General features: G+C 35.1%; 1 protein-coding gene across 14 annotated transcripts in view; it reads left to right on the forward strand.

Annotated features, from left to right (window-relative positions):
* RALGPS2 (Ral GEF with PH domain and SH3 binding motif 2) overlaps positions 1-24292 on the forward strand; it is a 293091-nt gene that overhangs the window by 145629 nt on the left and 123170 nt on the right. For all 14 annotated transcript variants that reach the window (XR_008915850.1, XM_056814143.1, XM_056814144.1 and 11 more), the window contains exons 3-4: positions 5790-5894; positions 23032-23082. Coding sequence is in view for 13 of the 14 variants with exons in the window: in XM_056814143.1 (XP_056670121.1) it covers positions 5790-5894; positions 23032-23082 (156 nt within the window). In the remaining variant the exon portion in view is untranslated. The remainder of the gene's footprint in view (positions 1-5789; positions 5895-23031; positions 23083-24292) is intronic.

Here is a 24292-nt window from a genome sequence, read left to right on the forward strand (position 1 = left end):
CTCAATTTATTCCTTGGTCTCACACCAAGCTTGGAGGTAGTTGCAATTATATAATACTATCCCATTTCCTCATGGTATCTGGAGTTTTCCGTGGTTTCTTCATCTCAGCCTCAGCATCATCCAGGTCTTAGTTATGGTGATCAAACTGAGGCTTCTCCTTCAAGGGATTTCTGTTGCTGTGCTTGCTATGAAGCTTAGTCATGCCTGTGGATTTTCTCTTGACACAGAGCTGTGTATTTTAGAGTTTTTACCTGGGGTCTTTTTATTTCTGCTGCTGGTCTCAGGGACTGCTCCCACCAGAATCAGAGATGTCTTATTGACCTTTGCCTTTTGGCATTACCACCAGAATCTCCCCAGGGTTGATCTCTTGTACTAAACTCCTACAAACCATGAGCTTTAGGGATATCTCAGATTGCTCTTTGCTTAGTATTTTTTACCCATTACTAGGCTCAGGGCCATTAGTACCTGATTGGACCCCATGGGCTTAGAGACCTTCTAGCCATTCTGTGCTCTGCTTTGCACCTTCCCTGATTTGTCCATTTGAGGATTTCTGTAGGACTCTGATTGGTGGCTTTCTGTGCTGGATGGAGGAGTCTACAACTAATTCTTTTTATTTATTTTGAGACTAATGTTTTTATTAGCTCCCCTGGGGGTATTCTAATAGGTAATCTAGGATTCTAGATTGCTACTGTTTTTTGGTAAGCTTTCCATTCTTGGTATTTGAATCCTAAGTACCTAATGCAGTGCGTGGCATATAGTAGGTGTTTAGTCAGTGGTTCTTGAGTATTTAAGTGATATATTAACAGCTTTTTCAACTTGTGGCTTTAATATCATTTGGACTTGCTTGAATGAGGACAAGTTGTAATGAATCAATGGATAAATTTGTTAGTCTCCTCCAAGCAAGACATGTTGAACATAAAGACATCAAAGAAAAAGCTATGGCTACATAGGATTGATTTACTGGCAAACTGAAGTTAAAGCAGCAAATTGCCAGTCTTAAAATATATTTTTGGCATTAGAAAGTGAACTGTAACATATTTGGAAAGTATCCTTATAAAGAAAATGCCAGCAATATTAATTAAATACAAGGCCTATCACCCATGAGTGGTTTAGAAAAGTTAATTTTTCTTGCAAAAAAAAAGACATAGACAAAAAAAAACTGTTTTAGTTAAAAAAAAATTCTGAACTTAACAAACCTAAGAGTGAGAGCCTCTCCATAGATTTAGTTGACTAGAAAAACTTTAGTTGACTAGAAAACCAAAGGATTATTCAAGAAATTATGAATCCTTTTCCTTTCCTCCACCCCCATAATCATTCTAGGACTCATTTGGGATAGCTGGTTGGCAGTAAGGTATACTAGGTAGCCTTCCCAGGGCTACCTAGAAACCACCTGGACTGATTACTCACCTGGCTTATAAAGAGAGAAATCATTATTACTTCCAGTAAAATGGAAGATCATAAGGCATTTCCATCTATACTGCAATTTCTTCCTAAGGTCATCCATGACTTAACATCATCTGCCTTTTGTCTATGCCCTTTAAACCCATGATGCTTTCTTCTGATCTCCTCATAGACCCTAATGACCAATGGGCAATCCTATCTGCTACACAGATGCTCACCTTGGGTTTTCCCATCCATCCTGTTTAATGAAGAACTTCGTATCTTCATTAAGAATGTGAGTCCTTGGAGGCAGCTGGGTGGTTCAATGGATTGAGAGCCAGGCCTAGAAATGGGAGGTTCTAGGTTCAAATTTGGCCTCAGACACTTCCCAGCTATGTGACCCTGGGAAAGTCAATTAACCCCCATTGCCTAGCCCTTACCACTCTTCTGCCTTGGAACCAATGCACAGTGTTGATGCCAAGACAGACGGTGAGAGCTTAAAAAAAAAAGAATGTGAGTCCTTGTGAATAAGATATCTCCTTTAATGTCCACAGGGCTTATCACAGTACTTGGCACACTTTTTTTATTCATTAATTCAGTTTTTGCTGGCTTTTCTTTTTAATTTATGATGCGTCCAGCATGTAATTTTCAAAGCCGGCCTGCTGACCTGTGATTCCTTCTGTGCTTTCTTCTCTCCCACACACACAAAAAATACTTCAGTGACCAAATTTTCTTTCTTTTTTTGGAAACTCTCACTGAAAAAAAAAGAAAAATAAATCTTTGTAACAAATATATACAGTTAAGAAAACTACCCCACATTGGCTATGTGCAAAAATGTCTTATTCTGTAACTTGAATATATAACCTCCCTGTGTAAGGTCCAGATTTTAACAAATAAAAAAAAAATAAGGCCATTTCCCCAAGATAACATTGTCTGTTAATGGGGGCATATGATCCAATTAACAAAGAATGGGTCTTTTCTTAGTCTCCGAAGTGAAAAGACCAGGAGTGAGCCTTGATTCTCTCCTTTAAAGGGAAGTGTATCTTCTTTCTGATTGACCTAACAGTTTTCCCCTTGGACTTCCTCTGACAGTTCCTATTAGCAGATACTTTGAAAGGCAGGTAGACTTTAGAGACCTCAACTTTTCCTCATTACTCCATCACTGGGAAGGTGGGTCTTTGTCTAGACTAGGAAGAAGCCAGCATACCCCAATCACTTGGCTGGCCTACCTTACTTTCAGATGGGTCAGAGTTCACCATGGCTCATCGGCCCTGCCTTTAATTCTTTTAAGATCTTAAAAAAAGACAAAAGTTCTAGCCTAGTTTGATGGTGCAATTCCCCTACTTCCCTCTGCCCCAGTGACCTCAATTTGAAAGCAGGATGTTTTTCAGCCCCGACCTTGGGAGGTTATGGGAAGAATGATTTCACCTAGAAATATTACTAACAGATAACAAATTCAATATTAATTTCTCATTGAAAGAATACATGTAAAATGTTTTATCATCAATATTCAGGAATTGTGATTGGTTATTGCATTTGATCAGAGTTTTTAAGTCTTTCAGAGTTGTTTTTCTTTACAGTATTTTTGTTATTGTACAACTTGTTTTTGTTATTCTGTTCATTATGTCTGGTCATACAAATCTAACAGTGAAATCAAACATGAACTCATTCAACAGTATGACAACAAAGAAGCATTAGACAAATGATTTAAATCATACAGATTTGTTTACAGAAATGGAGTGTTTTGTGATAGCAACATAAAATGAGATCATTGCTACTGGAAATTTCACAAAGGTTATCCTTAATAATTCTAGACCTTATTGATCATTCTTGATTGTGCAAGGACATAAACTGTGCAAAAGGGAAGAAAATGGAATAAACATTTATTAAGCTCCTGTATAATACCAGGCACTATAATAATCTCTTGTTTGAGCCTGCTTTATAAGCTACAAACATTCAGCATCTATTGATGATGTAAAAGCAAGTGACTAGACAAAATAATTAAAATGGTGATAATAGCAGCTTCTTAATATTTGACTGATTAGTTAAAGGCCTAATCAGTTACAAACAATCAATAAATTAGCTTTAGGTACCTAGTATATTCCTCAAACTGGGGATATATGTACAAAAAAAAAAAAGAAACCCTATTTACAATGAACTTTGTTGGTACAATGGCTAGATTGCTGGAACTGAAGTCAGGAATACCTGGGTTAATATCTGTCCTCAAACATTTACTCTGTGTGACCCCCATGAGTCACTATTTTCCTTAGTTATAATAATAATAATAATAATAGTACCTCCTTTCAGGGTTGTTGTGAGGATCAAATGAAATAACATTTATAAAGCATATTTAAACCATTAAATGCTATATAAATCCAACTGTTAGAGCTATTTATTCTAATGGGGAAAACAAATCCATATAAAATATAAAAGGAGTAAATTTTATATGTGTGTATATACATATATATGCATATATTTTTTTAGATTAGTAGTTTAAAATTGCACCAAAACTTTGGGACCACCCTGTATGCACAAAGTAGTTAATTAGAAGGCATTTTTAGAGAAATAACACTAGCAGATGAGGGGAAGGTCATCAAAGGCTTCATGTAGAGCATAATGCATAAACTCTAAAAATCTTAAAGGAAAAGAAGAATTCTATGAGATAGAATAATAGATAGGGAGTGCATTTTAGCCATAAGGAATAGGCAAGGCAAATGCATGGAAATAGGAGGTGCTGTATGATATGTAAAGACAGAAAGGTCTGCTGGCCTAGATGACAGAAGGAGGCAAGAGGAATGAAATCCCGCGGGACTAGAATGCTAGTTTGGGCCCATGTTGTATTGGACTTTAAAATCTAAACAGAGGAGTTTGTATCCATGTGATAAGATCCACACTTAAGTTTCCTTGTTATTTTGGCAATAATATGTGATAATAGTATTTAACTATGTCCTGTGCATTTACTAAGCACTTTATAAGAATTATGTCATTTGATACTCACAATCACCCTAGAAATTAAATGCTGTTATTATCCTCATTTTACAGTTGAGAAAACTAAGTCAAATAGAGGTTAAATGATTGGCCCATTGTCAGTCATACAGCTGACAAATATCTAAGGCTGATTGTGAATTCAGTTAGGAATGATCTTCCTAACTGCAGTCCCAGTGTTCTATCCATTCTATCACCTGGCTATATTGCATAAACTAGTCTGGGAGGTTGCTACAATAATTTAGATAATAGGACCCTTAACTAAGTAAAGAAAGATTTACATGTGACAGATGTTATGAAAATAGAAACATTGATATTTGGTGATTGATTAAATATGTAGGATTGAGAAGGAATTGTCTACAAAAGTACTGAGATTATAAACTTGAGATATTAAAAGGGTAGTGGTGCCAAGTTTTAGACAAGTTAAGTTAAAGACTGATTCTGGGATGTCCAGTTTGAAATTCTATTTTAGAATTTCTAAATTGGCTTACATTGTAATTTTGAATTTAAAACTATTTAAAATATTTATTTTTTAAGATGTCTTAGGTTTAACTTTTGCTGTATCTTTGTTACAATTGTTTAGCAAATCATAACTGATTAATTTGTTTTAATTTAAGAGTAATTCATTCACCTCTTTCCCTGAAGTGTCTTGTTGAGTATCAACAAGAAATGAAGATTAGAGCTGGATGGTGTCACAGAAGTTCAAACTTTTTATTTCAGATACATTTAGAACTGAAACATACTCCATATTCTCCATAAAAAGTCTCTGAATTTTAAGATGAGAAAAGTAAGGCCCATAGAGGTTAAGTGGGTTGGCCAAGAATATATAGGTGAACTAGGACTGGATTCCATATTTTATACACCACTAGATTTTGAATTGGGTAAGGAGTTGGACTATATAACTTTAAAGTTACCTGCAGACCCTTTGCCTCTGTGCTAAAATGGTTTTATTTTTGTTTATAATCTTTTAAATCCATGTTTCATTGAATTTTAATTATTTTAATTATTGTCCTAGTGTCATCCAAATTCCTATATGGTGGGATTTTAACTTGCATAAAAAGATTAGCTTATTTATTAATATCATTTAGTCACACAGTGGTTATCCAGAATGTACCTTAAGAAATTATATTGACTAATCTTGCAGTTTTTTTTAATATATATATATATGTCAAAACTGGCTCAGGGACAGATAACAAATGAATGACTTAAAATGAATTGCAAAGTTAGTTTTCTGGTTCCTAGATCAAAGCCTTTAAAAATAAAGGAAAAAATGACTCAAATATACTCTAAACAGCACGTTTTTGCAGTATATAATTGTCCAACACCTTCAAAATGTTGTTAATTGTATTGTTCCTCTTGGTTTCCATCACAACAGTAGTCGCTATATATTAAACTGGCGATGGTGTTTGCTTTTATATTAACAGAAAAGTAGCAGTTCCGAATCATTAAGTGACAAAGGCTCTGAACTAAAGAAGAGTTTTGATGCTGTGGTATTCGATGTTCTTAAGGTTACCCCAGAAGAATATGCGGTAAGCAATGGGTTAGCAGTTTTTTCCTTTTTTCTTTCTTTTTTAAACAGAAAATCAGATTTATTCAAATAAGTTCTGTGTTGACTAGATTTAAAGTATCTTTGGATTTTCTTTTTCTCTTTTTTATTAATAAAATTTATTTACAAGTGTATCAGCTCTGCACCATAGAAAGCATTATCCGGTACATAGATAATTAATTGTGCCTTTAGTGTTTCCACTTCTCAATTATTTTTCTGGAGGTAAACATTCACAAGATATTCTTCAAATGTTGTTTATAGCTCTATATAATGTTCTCTCAGATCTACTCATTTCACTCTTCATTATCCCATGTAGTTTGTTCCAAGTTTTCAAAAAAATTAATCTGCTCATCATTCTTATACCACAGCAGTATTCCATCAGAATCACATACCACGGTTCATTCAACCACTGCCCAGTTGTTGGGTGTCCCTTTGATTTCCAGTTCTTTGCCACCACAAAGAGAGCTGCTATAAATGTTTTGGAATATATAGGTTCTTTTCATTTTTACCTGTTCTCTTTAGGAAACAGACCCAGCAATAACATTATTACAGGATTTAAGGGTATATTTAGTTTTATAACTCTTTGGGCTTAATTCCAAATTGTTCTCCAAAATGGTTGGATTAGTTCATGATTCCAACAGTGTATCAGTGTCCTTACTTTTCCACATCCCCTCCATCATTTGTCATTTTGCCCTCTTGTCATTTTAGCCAATCTGATGGTTATGAGATGCCTCAGAATTGTTTTATTTACATTTCTCTAATCTGGTGTTTTGGAGCATTTTCTCATATACTTGTATATGGCTTTAACTTCTTCATCAGAAAACTCTATTCATATCTTTTGCTTATATATCAATTGGGGGATGGCTCTTATTCTTAAAAATTTGACAGAGTACTCTTTATATTTTAGATGTGTCTTCTATCTGAGAGATTGTCTATGAAAATATTTTCTCAATTTTCTGCTTTCCTTCTAATATTGGCCACATTTATTTTATTTGTACAAAAACTTTTCAATTGATGTACTCAAAACTTATCCATTTTATATCTCACAGTGTTCTCCATCTCTTGTTTATTCATAAATTCCTCTCCTCTCCATAAATCTAATAGGTAATATATTCCCTTTTCTTCTGATTTGCCTATGAGATCTCTTTTTATGTCTAAATCATGTATCCATTTTGAACTTATCTTAATGAATGGATTAAGATAATGGTCTGTGTCTAGTTGTCTCAGCCATTTTTTCCAAATAGTGATTTCTTTATCCAAAAAAACTTGGATCTGTGCTTTTTGTCAAATATAAGGTTACTCTAATATTTTACTGCTGTTTGTTGTAGGTTTATTCTGTTCCACTGGTCTGCCTTTTCTATTTCTTAATCAATACCAAATAGTTTTCATAATTACTGCTTTATAATACAGTTTAAAAATCTGATACTGCTAGACTTCCATTACATTTTTTCATTAATTCTTTTGATATTCTTGATCTTTTCTTCTCAATTAATTTTATTATTTTTTTCTAGTTCAAAAAGACAATTTTTTGATAATTTAATTGGGGTGGCATTGAATAAGTAGATTAGTTTTGGTAGAATTATAATTTTAATAATTTTGATTCTGCCCATCCATGAACAATTAACATTTCTCCAATTATTTAGATCTAACTATTTGTGGCATCTTTTTTCTTAAACCTTTTGCTTGGTAATGAGTGTCTTCATAGACAGGTTTGGCTTAGGAATTGAGAGGTAAAGAAAGTGGAAACCTTGAAGCTTCTAACATGATACATAAGCAATCAGTATCTTGTGGTTTTCATGGGTTTTGATATAAATGTCTTTATTGTAACGTTTTTTTACCAATCTTGTTTTTATGTTATCTTTATTTCTGAGTATATCTGACCCTCTACTACTGTACCAGCTGTTTGTTGTAAAAAAAAAAAGAATTTTTAAAAAGACATTCTACAAATCAGTTCATAAAACCCAGCACATCAATCAAGTCTGATAGCATATTATTCTACACTCATAGCCCCCACTTCTGCAAAAGGAGGAGGGGGGATTTTCTCAGAAATGGAGACTAATTACTCATCTATCAGTGCTAGCCACATTAGGTAAGAACTTAGCCAAAGATTTGGCTTGCTCCTGAAGAGTCAATGTCAGTAGAAACAGAAGAGATTACGTTTATATGGCCTTAGAATCAGAACAATCCATGCAACAATGCTTAACTTCTCCTAGCCTTGGTTTCCCAATTACAAAATTAGGTTAATAATGATGTAATTTAGAATAAAATTAGATATTATGTTTATATAAGTTTCATTTATAATTATTATATTTAGAGTCAGAGGACATGGTTCCAAATCATGGCTCAGCCTCTTAATTATGTATGACTGACTGGAAAGGGAGTTGTAAGGAGCAAAGAACTCCTCATTCTGTCTTGGCCCTACTTCCAAGAATGTTATACTCATTTCTCTTTAACTCCAAACTAATACTACTTTGGATCAGTTACCAAACCTTTGTGAGTATGAACCTAATGGCAATCTTGGGGGAAAACTTACATTATATTATGAGCTTTTGTGTAATTGGTATATCCTCATAACAGTCTTAGCAGGTAGGTGCTATTATTATTATCCTCATTTTATAGAGAAGAGGGGAAACTAAGGCAGGCAGAGGTTAAATGACAAACTCAAGAGTCAATTAGCTATCAGGTATCTGAAGCCTGATTTTAACTGCAGTGTCTTCCTGACTCTAGGCAGAGATTAATCCCTCTTCTATTTTGTTTATGTAAATGCTCAGGTTTTTTAGGGTAGGTTTTGGAATTTAAAAAAGAAAATATATAATAGGTCCACAGAAGTCATCAGTTAAGGACAGAGGAAGAAGAAAAGAATAGTAATAATTGGCAGTTTCCTACTTAGAGGTAATAAAAACAGCCATTTTGCCCATCTGATAACAACAACAAAGGTCTATTGTCCTCAGGATCCAGATATAACATTGTTGTAAACTAGAGACTACTTGTACAGAAACAGAATAGGGGAATGGGAACTATATTTATAAGCCTTTCACAGAGGCATGACAATATCCTGAGGATGATACCAAAGTATCTGCGGCCACTGTCTTTCTCTACCAAAAGCAGAGGAGCTAATTCTTGACTTGCCTTAGTGAAAATTTCAACCTTCAAAAGGCAGAAAAGCCAAGAAGTGAGAATTACATTCTCTATCTCTATCATTGATGGGAAGGACCTGGTTACAAGGTTGGAAATGATGGAAACTTTGGGTAAAAGTAACAATTCTATCTTGGTGTGGTTAGAGAGAAGAGGAAATCTAATTTGGCATTTACCTTAGATTTTGAGGAAACATGTTTTAGAGCAAAGTACAAAGGTTTTCGTGATTAAAATTTTTCAAAGGAAGTCAATGAAGGAAAAATGAAATATCTTTAGGGATAAAATCTTGAAAACACAAAGGGATGTTATTTGGAAAACAGTTGGGATTATCTGACATAACTGACATGAGTGCATAGGGAACTCAACCAAACATCTCTGCCTCCTTTCATCTTTCATCTTTTTCTGTCTACTGATTCCTTCACTACTACCATAAAGCATGCTCACACATCACTTCTGTTCTTAAAAGTCTTTCAATTGACCCTACTCTCTTCACAGGCTTTTGTCCTGTGTCTCTCTTCCCATGCTTGACTAAACTGCTAGAAAAAAAGCTGTCTGAATTTGTATCCCTTTTATTCATTTCTCATTCCTCTGTATTATGGCTTCTGATCTCATAACTTGACAGATTTTTCTCTTCAAATTTATCAACCAAAACTTAATTGTCAAATCTAATGACCTGTTTTCAGTCTTCATCCTTTTTTACCTCTCTACCATATTTAGCATTGTTTACACTCCCACCAACCCCCTCTCCTTTTTCCTCCTGGGTATTCTTTTTTTTTAAATTTATTATAGTACTCTTTTTTAAATTATAGTACTCTTCCTTATTTCTCAGCCTGTTTGACTTCTCATTTGCTGGGTTTTCGTCAGTATTACACTTTCTGTGCATGTACCTCAAGATTCTTCCTGAACTCTTCTTTTCTCTGTACTCTATTGGTGAGCTCATCTTTTTCCATGAATTTTATTATTTTTTTGCATATGAGTCATAGATCTGTATATCTAGACCAATGCCATCTCCTGAGATTAATTCCCATATCACTAACTGCCTATTAGGCATTCAGACATATAGCAGAAACAACTCAAAATTTAGCAAGTTGAAAATAGTACTACTCATTGTTTTCCCTCCAAAATCATCCCTTATATTTAACTTTCCTCTTTCTCCTAGTTCTCACTCATCTTCCCTTACACATCCAAACATTTGTTAAATGTTACAGTTTCTACTCTCACTTCTTTAAGTGTCTGACTTCTACAATCAAGCACATGAGTTAGGGCCCTCCCCAGTTCTTGCCTGGACTATGACATTTGCCTCCTAATTTATCTTCTTCCTTAAAGTCCTTGAAATATTCTAAAGTAATTTCATTAAGCACAAATCTACCTTGTTCCTCCCTTACTCAGTATGCTCTAGTGGTTCAGTATTGCTAAGATCAAATATACACAATTTTGTTTGACTTTTAAAACCCAAACTAAGCTCTAGCCTAGCTTTCTAGCTTTGTGATGAACTCCACTTTCCATGCCTTGTGATCTGTCCAAAGTGGACTCCTTTTCTCTGTCCCCATTCCTACATAACACTTTATCTCCCACCTTTGCCTTTGCCCTTACTGCCCTCCATACTTGCAGGGCCGCCTTCCTTACTTCTATCTCTTAGAATCCCTTTCTTCTTTCAAGACCAATCTGCAGAAATCATCTTCCACAATAAGCCTTTCCTCATTCCTCCTTCCACCCCAATTTAGTACTCTTCCCTAGACTTCTTGGTATTTAATTACTTTTTGTCTATTCAGAATATATTTATTGATGCATTTTTTGTCTCTTTCTTGAATGGAAGCTTCTTAAGAGAAAGGATTTTTTCATTCATTATTCTTGTATTCCCTGCTTCTTAAACATCCTCCACAGTACCTGGAACATAGTAGGTGTTTAATAAATGCTCATTGGTTTATTTTTTAAATTGTTTATGTATTCTGTTCAATTATTTACTTTTCTATTTCATGTTATAATTTGTTTAGCCATTCAGATGGAATCCACTTTGTTTCTAGTTTTTTGTTACTCGAAAAAGTGCTGATAAAAATATTTTGTTGTACATGAGATTTCTTGTCTTTGGACCTCCTTCGGTTTTGTGACGTATAGTGTGATTTTTAGCCCAATAGGTTGTTTGTCCTAATTTCAATTGTTATATATGTCGTGCATCATTTGTTGATTTTGAAATGTGTTTTGGGAGTTAAGTTTACACCCTACCTGTCACTTTTTTGGGTAAGATTTTACAAATAAGTTTATATTCCAAATCAGTGTTTCCTTTGGCTGTCAATAGACCAGGATGTAATTTTTAACATAGAATACAATTCGCTATATGTTCCTTTAGTCTTTGGGGCTTCTAAATTCGTCTTTGCAGTCTTCTTGCTATTGCTACTTTATACTGACTAATTAAAACTTACTAAACCAACTAGAAGGGAGTGGAGGATAGTCAGGGGTACCAGGACAGGACACAATTTTAAATATCTGGGCAAGGCACTTCTGTCTGCCTCATAATAGCACATAACACCTCCCAGAGATGTGTAACGATAAAATGAGAATTAAGTGCTTCACAAACCATAAAGCATTCTACAAATGCTAGCTATTAATATTAGTCACTGAAATTTTTCTTGTTGCCTTTGGACCCATGATAAAACCAACTCTGTCAACTTATTTCCTTTTCCAAGGGAAGCAGGCTTCCGATTGGCTGTAACTTCCATTTGCCTTCTGATTTCGTTTCTGATGAAATCATCCAGATTCATAGAATAAAATTCATGCCAAGAAAATATTTTTGAAGGAATTTATAATGTTTGATCTAAAGAAAAAGAGACTCAAGGAAGACATGAAAGCTATCTCCAAATATTTGAAAGACTGTCACTTTCAGGAGGTATTAAACTTGTTCTTTTTGGATCAAAAAGATAAAAAGTAGGAGTAAAGAATAAACAAATTTATACTTCAATTAAAGAAAAATTGTAAACTGAACTCTCAATGTAGATTGAACTATGTTGGGATGTAGTGGGTTTCCCCTTATTTTAGTGGTCTTTGAGTAAAGTCTAGAGTACCCTTTTGTTAAGTATGCCATACCAAAAACTCTGGAACTCTTTTCCAAATATAGATTGGGGGTAATAAAAGCTGCTATCTCGCAAGTTTGGGGGATCAAATGAGGTGACTCAAATGAGTTAATGTATATAAAGCATTTTGTAAACATTACTGCACAATATATATATTCATTGCTATATTATTATTTTAAACATCTTTCTAGCTGTAATTCTTTCCTCTCCAATCTGTCCTTCCAATTGTTGTCAGAGAATTTTGTTCATGAATAAATTTGATTGTTTCATTTATCCCCCCAGGTCTTCAGTGGTTTTATTTGCTACTGTTTAAAATTTAAACTCCTGCCTAACGTTTGAGGGCTTATAAAATCAGTTACTACTCTCCCTTTCTAGTTTTGTACTATGTTACTATTCATTACTATATTCAGAATCTGTATTTGGACATTTCATATCCTCGAATGCACACTGATCTTTCTTAGCTCTGTTGTTTTATTTATATTATTCTTCATGTTTATAATGCTTTTTTTCCCATGTAATTCCTAAACATGGTTTCATGTCGTTAATTTCTCACCTTTTAATCCTCCATGCCAGTAGTATCTCTTCAGATTTCATGCAGCCCCTTTTGTAGTTACTTAATATGTTTTAATATACTATATATGTTCCTATGATTTCCCTTTAGAGTCCTCATTATATGGTCAAAAGTTGTAATTTTAAAAATATCTACTACTTGTCTGTAATTACTTCTTATCTGTGATCTTACTGGTGTGGATATGCCCTTCACTCTTGTAATCTGCAATTGTTCTATCTTTATCATTTGCTATTTTTGCTCCTTGTTTTTCACAAATATTTCAGCATAATAGCATATCTCGATTTTGTTTGCATCTTCTATTCTTTCATCAAAGTGATTTTCTTAAAAGTGCATGTCCAACCATATTAGCTCCATACTCAGTAAAATCTAGTGGTTTTCTACCACCTCCAAAGTAAAATATAATACCATTTGTTTGGTATCCAAAGCCCATCAAAGCCTAGGTTCCCTCATACCCCATCTTTCTAGTCTTCTTATACCTTATATCCTTTACTACCACCCTCTCCACATACTCTTTGATTTAGTCATACTGGTCTCCTTGTTGTTCCCTCATACAAGACACTCCTCTCTGACCAAGACATTTTCTCTAGCTGCCTCCCCATTCCCAGAATGCTTTGCTTCCTCATCTGTTTCCTGGCTTCCCAAACTTCCTTCAAGTACCGGCTAAAATCCTACCTTGTATAGTAGTGATGGTGGATCTTTTAGAAACCACGTGCTGTTCCTCCCCCCTAACTATGTGCAGTTCTGCCCCCCCCCCCAGTTGCCTTAGCCCAGACAGGGAAGGGAGAAAGGGAGCAGAGTGGCCTGAACATTCCACTCAGGAATGGTGGAGAGAGGGGGAAGGGAGCAGCTCTGCCAGAGTCCCTCTGCCTTTCTATGAACTGACTCTGGGGGGGGGACAATATCCATGCCCACAGAGAAGGCTCTGTGTGCCATAGGTTAACCAAGTTCTGTAGAAAACCTTTCACAATCCCTCTTAATTTCAGTGCCTTCCTTTTGTTAATTATTTCCTATATATCCAGCATATTGCCTGTTACATCCTTAATAAATTCTTATTGACTAATTGAGTATTGCTGTCTTTTATGTTTTTCATATGCAAAGTATAGCTAATAATGTGCTTTAGCCTATTTATACCCACTGTTGTCCTTTTAGCATTGACAAGAATATATGTTTTTTTTAAATAAACTTTTAAATAAAAATTTTACAAAAAAAGATAAACTTTTATATCATGGAGTAGTTCAAAGGTTCTGCATATTTTCCCAAATGTAATCCAAGCTCATCTTTTCAATTGTAGACATAATTATCCATTTTTTAGCTCCTGTTCAGGCTAGGCATTGAATAGCAGTAGTCAGCAGATTTTATGAACCAAGTTATTTCTGAGCTCATACCTAATAAAATCCCTTAATGATTTTAACATTTCTTTGGGAGTTATCCTTTGTGAGAACTTTTAAGGCTCTATTCCATTATGTTCACTCTTCTTCATCAGTTATATTTTTCTATAGATTAATAATTACTGGATAACACCTTTTGCTTTTTATTCCATTATGTTTATTTTCCTTCATTAGTTATGCTTGATCTAAGAATTAATAATCACTTTATTTTAAGATGACAGTTTTTGATGTTTAGTGTTTATTAAGTCTAATACCTTTAATCGTTCAAGATTTATTAAGCATCTATTAAGTGCCAGGCATTGTGCAAAATTTAGCTTCTGACTCAGTGATGTACAGGTATAGGGTTTCTGAGTAGCATAAAAGTAACAAGGCAGGGAGACCAATTTGGAGGCTGTTATAAATAGTTTTGATGAGAAGGAATGAGAGTTATGAGTATGGGAAGAAATAGGAAAAAAGAATTTGCAGGTCTTTTGAAATACTTATTAGGGGGAGGGGGGAAGAGAGAGAGAAAGAGAGAGATCCAGTTGAAATGTTTACTAGGAAGTTCATGATGTAGGACTAGAGCTCAGGGTAGAGAGGAAGAAGATTTATCAATGTGAGTTATTTTATAGAAATAACAATTGAAATGGTAATAGATCACAGAAGGTCTAAACAGTGACTGAAAAGTGTCCAGAATAGAAGTTTTGAGGACAACTCACAGAGAATGAGACTTGAATGATAATCCAATTAAACAGACTTACTAGAAATGGCTAGATAAGTAGAAGGAATACCAGGAAACAGAAGTAACATGAAAGTAGAGTATCATGGGAAAGGAGAGTGTCATGGGAAGAGAGATCAGCATTTCCATCTACAGGGAGATCGAGAAAGATGAATACTGAGATTCAAGTCATCAGTTTGGCAATGTAGAGGTCATTGGTAGTGTAAGACTAAAAATGAATGAATTTTCCAAGAATTTAAATTTGTAGGATTTAACAACAAAGTGAGATAGAAAGGAGTTCCTTCAGCCAGGTAAGCAGAGCAAAAAGCCAGAGACCTACACCTGCCGTACTTGAGCCACAGCAAAAGCCCAAAAGCCCCTGCAGCGTGGACTTCAGCAAATTTATAACCAAACCCATGCCAGGACTCAAAACAGCAATGCAAGACAAGGGAACCCTGGGAAGAGTAAAGAATGCTGGGAAATCAAGTCCCCAGGTTACAAATTTTTTAACACACACACACACACACACACACACACACACACACACACACACTTGTGATCCTTTGGGAGGCCAGTCTCCCCAATGGATCATTTCAAACATTGCAAACTAAATACATACAATTTTTACAGTAGCTTTGGAGAAAGTATGTTCATTTGAGTGATGAAATCAGAAGCCAGCTTGCAAAGTTCACATTCTAATGGGGAAACAATATATAGAAGAATTTTCAGCTGAACGTCACATGAAAAAGCCTGATGAGTCTTTCTGACACAGTGGCAAATGCATATGATAATACAGCTTTTTTTAATGTTATTTCCACAAATTAAATCACATCCATTTCTAATATTGAACCATTTGAGAGTGCCAAGAAATTTAGTGACAAGAACATTGTAACAATTTTTCATTAGCTTTGACTACTCAGGAGAGAGTTGGAATGGAGGTGGTTTGATTGATTTGGCACATTTTGAGTCCTGTCTTGCTACCTTGCTTGCCCTGTAGGCAGAAGTAAATTCATTCCTCTTTCATTTGAACTTGACATGATAATGTATTGTGTGATAGTAGTAAACACTGAAAACCTATATCCCCCATGTTTTATGCTTTAATGTACATATCCAATCACTTAGTCAAATCATCTCATTTCTGCTTTTATTATAATTTTTCATCCATTTCCCTTTCACTACTTAAACAGATATCAGATTCTTTTTCAGGTGTTTATCTCTTGCTTAGATTGTCTTTAAGTTTCTCCCTAATCCAGGCTATCTTCTACACAACTGATACATTGCTCTTGCTTAAGTGCAAGGATGATCATGTAACTTCTACTTAGTGACACCCTATTATATCTATGATCAGTCATGAATTACTCTGCTGCAAAAATAACTAATGTTTATATAGTTCTTTGCAACACACTTTATAAATACCTCATTTGATCCTCACAACAACCCTGGGAGGTAGGTGTTATTATTATCCTCATTTTACAGATGAAGAAACAGAGGTAGACAGGTTAGATGACTTGTGTTCAAGTCAGGATTTGAAGTCAAGTCTTCCTAACTAATTCCAACTCTAGTGGTCTATTAGCTGAACCACCCTCACAACTTGGCCCCAAACTGACCTTCTACCTTGGTATATAATTCCTTTTCCCATGTGCTATAGTCTGGTCAAACCAGCCCTCACACATGACATTCCATCTCTTTCTCTGTACTCATTGATACTACATGTCCTCCATACATAGAATATACCTTCCCCTCACCTCTGCTTTTAAAAAAATCTCTTAAAAACTACTAAACCAGAAATTCTTAAAATTTTGGGGAGGTTTAGGATGGGAGTATGGATCCTTTGTAATTATGGTAAAAATCTATGAAACCCTCCTCAGAATAATGGTTTTAAATGCATAAAACAAAGTGCATATATTTTATAAGATTCGATAAAATATTTTCCCCTTCCAGCTTCACAGATCCCTTGAAGTGGATGCATGAATCTCTTAGTGAGGTGGTCTGTAAACCCTAGGTTAAGGATCTCTGTGCTAAAATAACACTTTCCTGATCTCTCCAACTGCATGTGCCTCCCTTCCTCCCCCCCCCCCCCCTTTCTTGTATATTTAGTTTTGCCTTCTTGTATATTTTGTACATATTTTTGTAGGAGTTATTATTTCCCCTGATAGAACATAAGCTCTTGAGTGCAAACACCACTTCACTTTTGTCATGATATCAACAGTGTGATTCATACGTAAATCAGTATTTGCATAAAGTTATGGGGAGTGGTGGTTTACATGTGATCTTACTTTTTCTCAATTAAAACTATTATGGAATTTGAATTTTAAATTAAAATTTAGGTTTTTTTTCTCCTTCCCATCTACCAATATTTATTGGGCATAAAAGTGAAAACAAGCAAAGCAAATTCATCTCCCATGATTCAAAAAAGTTTTAGTCTGTCACCTCTCTAATACAATGTAGCATGTTTCTTCTCTGGAGTCATGATTGGTCACTGCATTTTGATCAGAGTCCCTAAGCCTTTCAAAGTTTGCTTAGCACAGTGCAAGATAGTCCCTGACTTTGAGGAGCTTACAATCTAATAAGGGAAGACAACACGCAAAAGGAACCTGAATACAAATAAATTACATCTTGTATGAACAGTACATTTGGATCCAGAATTAAACAGGAGGAGAGCCGGCTTAGGACACCTTCAGGAAATTGCATATATCCTTTAATGACTATAATCTTTTCCCAGAAACAAAAGTTTTGTATTTTTTTTTTGTATTAATATCTTTTCTAGTACCAATATTCTGCTTGTTTTGTGTGGTAGTGTTACGGAATTTCTAATCTAAATTTCAAGGGATCTTGGGGAATATCACCTACAAGCTGGATCCACTGTTGGGAGCTTAATAACTAAAACACTGACTAAAAAGGAAATAGTAATAGAAATAGGACCTATTCATTAGAAAGTGACTCTCAGAGCCAAGTTGTAGTCTTGTTTTTAGTAAAGTTTGTGTTCCTATGTAGCAACCTTTTGTGGAAGTTTAGGTCTTTGAAAGGATACCTTTCAAAGGCAGAGAAACCAACATTGGAGAAGGGTATGGTTTCTGAGGGCCCATTTGTCATTGTAATTGGCAAGAATGATTTTTGGATGTCAAGATAACCTCTGGGAAGACAATACTGAGGAGATGAGAACATACAGTTTCACTGTTGTTATTAGAGCCTTTTGTTCCAAGAAGGCAAAGAGGAGGTGATCTTACAGAAAGTTTTTTAACTTTCTGGTGCCCCTCTGCAGGTACAGGAAAGGGGAAGGGGTATCTAGAATCAGTTTTTCAGTAGTGATTGAGACCATCTGTTCTGTGGTATTCTTGGATTGTTTTTCTCCTTTAACTGGAAGGCATGGAACATAATCTAAAGAAAGAAATCAAAAAAGAAATGAATATTGGCTTTGAGTGGGCTTCCATATATGTAACAAACTTTGAAGAACAGGAATAAAAGATGTTTTTATGAAAATGCATGTTAGAAAAAAAAAGTGCTAGTAATTGGAAGAGCAAGGGATTGATTGGTATATAACCAATGCCCCAGTGATATCCTGCTGATATCAAGAGAAAGAGAGGAATGAGAGGATATATTAAAAAAAAAATCACGCAGGGTGAATAGGCATCAGTTTGCAATATTAAATGGAAACATCCAATTCAACAAAATCTTAGATCTGTTTTATCATTTAACTATTTGTGGATTTAATTTTAACAGGTTTTTAAAAACAAGATTTTTTTATTTTTATCACCTTTTTAGTCAGCAATACAACTTGAAAAATAAGCACATGGTTTGGATTATTTGCCAATTCTCATTTCCTTTTTTATTTGGGTAGAAGAAATATATCATCTCTGGTTTTTCCTCCTTTTGGAAAATATACTACTTGAAAATTCTTAAAAACACAAACTAAAAGTGCTTTCAGAATTATGTCCCATAGCATGATTTCTTCTTTGATCATTTCCAGCCATTCTTTCCAAATTGATTTTCTTTGTTACTAGATTTCTACTCACAAATACTGAATATCTTGTACTGAAGTAGTTCCTTTGTCATCAGTAATGAAAATAGGTTGCTTTGGAAACAAATTTATACTAGTCTATTTAATGCCCTCGTTTCAGGTTTCTCTTTTAATATTACTGAATTGATCAGATTTAATTGAGTCAAGTTTTTTGCCAGTTTTAGGTTCTCCTCTACTATTTATCAGTTTTATGAGGTGATATTATTAAAGTGACATTGTTGATACTATCATACTCCTGCCAAGGAGTTAAAATATTTTCTAACTAAGGTATTTCCTAAGTTCTCTAGGACTCATCATTGTGGTAACTTTTGTATTGGTTAAGACAGCAAATTAAGACACATTTTTGTTAAGTATATGCTTTGTGCCTAGCATTGTGCTAAGCATTAGAGATACAAAATAAGACTTTTCCCCCACCCTGAAAGAGCCTTCTGGAGGGAGAGACAACATCCAACTGCAAAACATGTTTGTGCAAAATATATACTTAATAAATGGGAGGTAATGGGATGATGGGTTGGGAATAGCTAGAAAAAATAACTTGCTGAAAGTGAGATTTAAGCAGGATTTGAATAAAGGTAGGAAGGGGAAGAGCATTCCAGGCATAGGGTACAGACAGTGAACAGGCATGAAATATCGAGATTGAATGTCATATGTGAGGAACAGCAAGAAGGTCAATGTAGCTATTGTAGTTGTGAATTGATCTAGTCATTCTGGATGACAATTTGGAATTATGCCCAAAGGGCTTTTAAGACTGTCTGCCCTTTGATCCAGCCATATATTGCTGGGTTTATACCCCAAAGAGATAATAAGGGAAAGGATTTGTACAAAAATATTTATAGCCACATTCTTTGTGGTGGCAAAAAAGTGGAAAATGAGGGGATGCCCTTCAATTGGGGAATGGCTGAACAAATTGTAGAACATGTTGGTAATGGAATACTATTGTGCTCAAGGGAATAATAAACTGGAGGAATTCCATGTGAAATGGAACAATCTCCTGGAATTGATACTGAGTGAAAGGAGCAGAACCAGGAGACTGAAACACTGTGGCACAATTGAATATAATGGACTTCTCTACTACAGCAATGCAATGATCAGGATAATTCTGAGGGACTTATGAGAATGAATGCTATCCACATTCAGAGAAAGAACTGTCGGAGTAGAAACACAGAAGAAAAACAACTACTTGATCACATGGGTTAATGGGGATATGATTGGAGATGTAGACTATAAGCAATCATCCTAATGCAAATATTAATAATATGGAAATCGGTCTTGATAAATGACACATGTAAAATGAAACCCAGTGGAATTGTTTGTTGGCTACAGAAGGTAGGGGAGGGAAAGAATGTGAATCATGTAACCATGGGAAAATATTCTAAATTAATTAAATAAAAATTGTCAATTAAAAAAAGGCCAATGTAGTTGGATTGTAGAATACATAAAGTTAAAGACTGGAAAGGTAGGAAGGAGCCAAGTTGCAGATATTTTGTCACTCAGTCTACACCTGATGTCTTTTAAGACTGATAGAACCTGCCAATTTGTGCAGGAGTTTATTTGGCTATTTTTGAGAGCTGACTTGAGGTGCCATTGGGTGAATTGGGATCAATGAAAGATAAGCACTGTGTGTACATAAGCCATTCCCCCAAGGGAAGGAAATGTTGCTCATAAGATTGTTTCCAGGCTTAGCCACTAGATGGCAGGTCAGTCTAAGCATTCTTTTCCCTGTCTAGGCAGAGTGGATACAGTTTCAGAAGGTTAAGAGATGGTAAAAGTATAAAGTGTATTATTAATCTATGGGACACTGGCAAGTTGAACATTTGTGAGAGTGCTTGTATTGAGATGAGATTCAAGAAGGTTAATGATCTGAGACAATTTGAAGGTCTTCCATTCTTCTTTGGTAATTTTAGAAATATGTGGTTCTGTGAAATACATTTACAAAAGTAGTTGGTTGGGTGAATGCCAGAATTTAAAACGAAATCCATAAATCTTCTTTGTAGACATTGCCATAAGAGTAATCTTTTTCAGTACATTTGTCAGTTAATAGCAAATGACTTGTATGTATTGTCAAGATGGGAATCTGTTTATTTCCCATATGGTGCTTAGCACAATACTTTACACATACATATGAATAAATATTCCTTTGGTGAATGATAATGTCCGTAGTTGCTCACTGTTACCAGTTGAATACGAGTTTTGTTCATTATATCCTTAGAAATCATTCTTTCCTTTCCCCTACCTCCCATGAAAACTGATAGAGGAGATTAAACCAAATGTCTATAGGAACACTGAGGCATTTTTTTAAAGTGAAACTGTTAAGGAACCATTTTATATTGTCAAGTAATTGAAATTTTAACTGTGTAAGGATGAAAAGGGGTTAATTTTTAAAGGGTTGGACTTGATTATTTAAGAGTTTGGTTGCAAGGAATTTAATTAATTTCAAAGAGATTTTATTTACAATGTATTTACAAAATGTAGAAAGAGTGAAGCAAGAATTCAGAGAGTAAGGTAAGATATCTAGCCTGAACACTAATATACTCTGACCCCTGGCTCAAAAACCAGGCAGGGGAGTTTAGTTCTTAACCAGATAGACCTCAACCCTTGGAGCCCAGGACCCGGGGAAGTCTCTTCAGAAAAATCCAACACTTTAGAGTCAGTTTTTCACTTACCAAGTGTCAGTCCAGTCAGCAGATTCTTCTGCCCCTCTTCACCAGCCTCAACTGGAAAGCTTGAAGAATTGAATCCAGGATAAGTGGAAGTCCAAGTTGAACTCTGCTCTAAGAAATTCTGTCTCCACTTTCAAAAATGAAGAACTCGGTCTCACAGGAAGTGACAGCCTCTTTTATAGACATTTTCTCGTATGTCACTTCCTGTGCCTTCCTCTACCAATTCCACATCTACCAAGCATAGCTGACACGCTATTCTAGGAAGGCACAGAAGGCAGTTAATCAATTCTGATTTCTTACCCATTATCACACACATGGGTAAAAATCAGATTTGATTAACTGCCTTCTGGGCAGTCCTAGAATATCCCATTTCATGATTAAGTGGGATATTTGAACTCTTGGTGATCAGATTAGATCTAAATGGGCAGATCTTCATACTTAACTTTTAAGTACCATGTTTGCACTTTTTGTGATTGAATCTAAAAATAGGCAGGTCTCCATACTTAACTTTTAATAAGTAGGGTGTTTACACTTATGGGGATTAAAATCTAAAAATAGGCATGAGTTACAATTTAAATCTTCACAGTCAGGGAAGAGCTAAGTTCCTTCATTGTTACAATCAGGGGAGAGCCAAACCCAATCTTCACATGTATTATAACCTAACTTTAGAAATAAAGGTGAATTATCAGAAGGCTTTTCCCTTTTCCAAGTTATAAGATATATTGTAGTCATAAATATGTGGAACTCTACATAGATATAGTTTTACATGTAGATAAATATCATTTGGTGGTGTGGTATTAGATAACAATTTTGGAAGGAAATATTTCAACACTACAAATAATTATTTCAGTTAATTTATACATTTTTAATACTCGAATACATTTTCCCACAGATGTGACAATAGGATCTATAAAATGCAATTACCATTTTTGTCAATCATTGAAATTTATTCTATATAGTTTCTCTTCTTTTGGTAAGAAAGAATAATTATTAAGGTGGAAGCAATAACTATCATATTGGGACCTAGAACAGATGATTAGTAGTCCTATATTAAAATTCATATTTTCAGCTGCAGGTTTGCAAATTTTTAATGGAAGTCTTTAAAGAGGACTAATGTGGTGAATTGGAACTAATGGCAAGGTGCCAGATTTTTTTCTTCTCAAAATTAAGTAGAGACTATTATTTTATAATTGTCAAGTATGTATTATTCAGGTCATATGGCAGGATACTCATACAAAGAATACCATTCTTTGAACTGGGTCACATGAAATCTGTTCTTGAGTATTTCACTAATTTATATGTCCAGAACACAGTCAAGAATGCTTTAAAAATTAATTTGGTTACATTGAAATGAAATAATTAAAAATAATTAAAATTTGAAGTGTATGTGTACACATATGCACATTGTATGATTTTAATGTAAATTTCTTGTGATATTATTTAATAGTTAAAAGTATTCTAACAAATAGAATATTTGAAATTTTGCAAGTGTCATTTTATTAAAATCTTATGAGCCTGACAAGTTATGTATATAGGATCACAAAGTATTACTTCTTAATGTGATTTATTATTTTTCATTTCAGGGTCAGATAACATTAATGGATGTCCCAGTATTTAAGGCTATTCAACCTGATGTGAGTAATACTTGGATTTTATTTTTTGAACTTAAAACAGTTAAATATATTTCATTAATTAATTTGTAGATATGAAGTAAAATTGCTTTATATGAATTTGAAAATATCATGTGTTCTTGATGTGGTAAAAGCTAACATGGGGATAGGCAGAGTCAAGATGGTGACTTAGACACAGCAAAAGTCCAGACCTCTCTCAAAACCCTTCAACACCAGTCAAAAACAAAGTGGTATGAGGGGACAGAAAACCAAATCTAACAACAGGACAGAGTTGGGGGACCCTCCTGCTGGATTCAACTTAAAAGCTACACCAAAAAAACGCCTGAATTCTTGAACTCTCAGGTTCAAGGGAAAGAAGGAAGGTCCCAAGATGCCTCCCCCACCTATAGTGCTAAGTCTCCAGTGGTGGAGAGAATCTCTGGGAATGGGTGCTAGTTTGGAAGGAGATCCTTGCTGGCACAACTGTGCCAGACTCAAAGCGTTGAACACAGGCAGATGGGAGGCAGCTGGAGGAGAAGTTCAGAGAGGGTAGCCTAGATGCAGCTGAAACACTCCATCTTGCCCTCCCCCCCTTCTCGAGGTTTTTCTCTCAGGGAACATCCAGCGCTGCAGATCAACTCTGCCTTGGCTAAATCTTATCAATAAGGCAGATAAGAAGCCTTCAGTGGGCAGGGAACCTCACACTCCAATACCTCTCCCCCAAAAACTGCGCTGAGAGCAGCTATAAGAATCCAACTGACTCCTATCCCAGGGCAAAGGCTGTAGAATACCTTGCTAACAGGGCTTAGAAGCACAGCTCCCTTCACCTACACCTTCACCTATACCTTCAGCTTCTTCTACCACCTGGGGAAGATCTGACTTCACGTCTCATCAATACCATCAGTCTAACCTAGTCAATCAGCAGAGCAGTGAAGTCCTTTCAGGACCAAATAGCCCAAACCCACAAATCCAGCAAATAATGAGAGGAGCAAGATTATAGCAAATTTTATAGGGGTGAGGGGAGAGAAGGAAAAAATATGAGTAAACAACAGGAAAAAAAAGAAATTACAATCTACAGCTTTTATCCAGGTAATGAACAAAGAGCAAATGGAACAGAGGAGGACCAAGGAACACCAAGCAAAAACACAGAAACTCCAGTGAATTAGACACAGTCTTTGGAAGAACTCAAAACACAATTCAAAAAACAATTGAGAGAGACTGAAGAAAATTGAGA

The sequence above is a fragment of the Monodelphis domestica genome, chromosome 2, assembly GCF_027887165.1.
Source record: "Monodelphis domestica isolate mMonDom1 chromosome 2, mMonDom1.pri, whole genome shotgun sequence".
Taxonomy (NCBI): Eukaryota; Metazoa; Chordata; class Mammalia; order Didelphimorphia; family Didelphidae; genus Monodelphis; species Monodelphis domestica.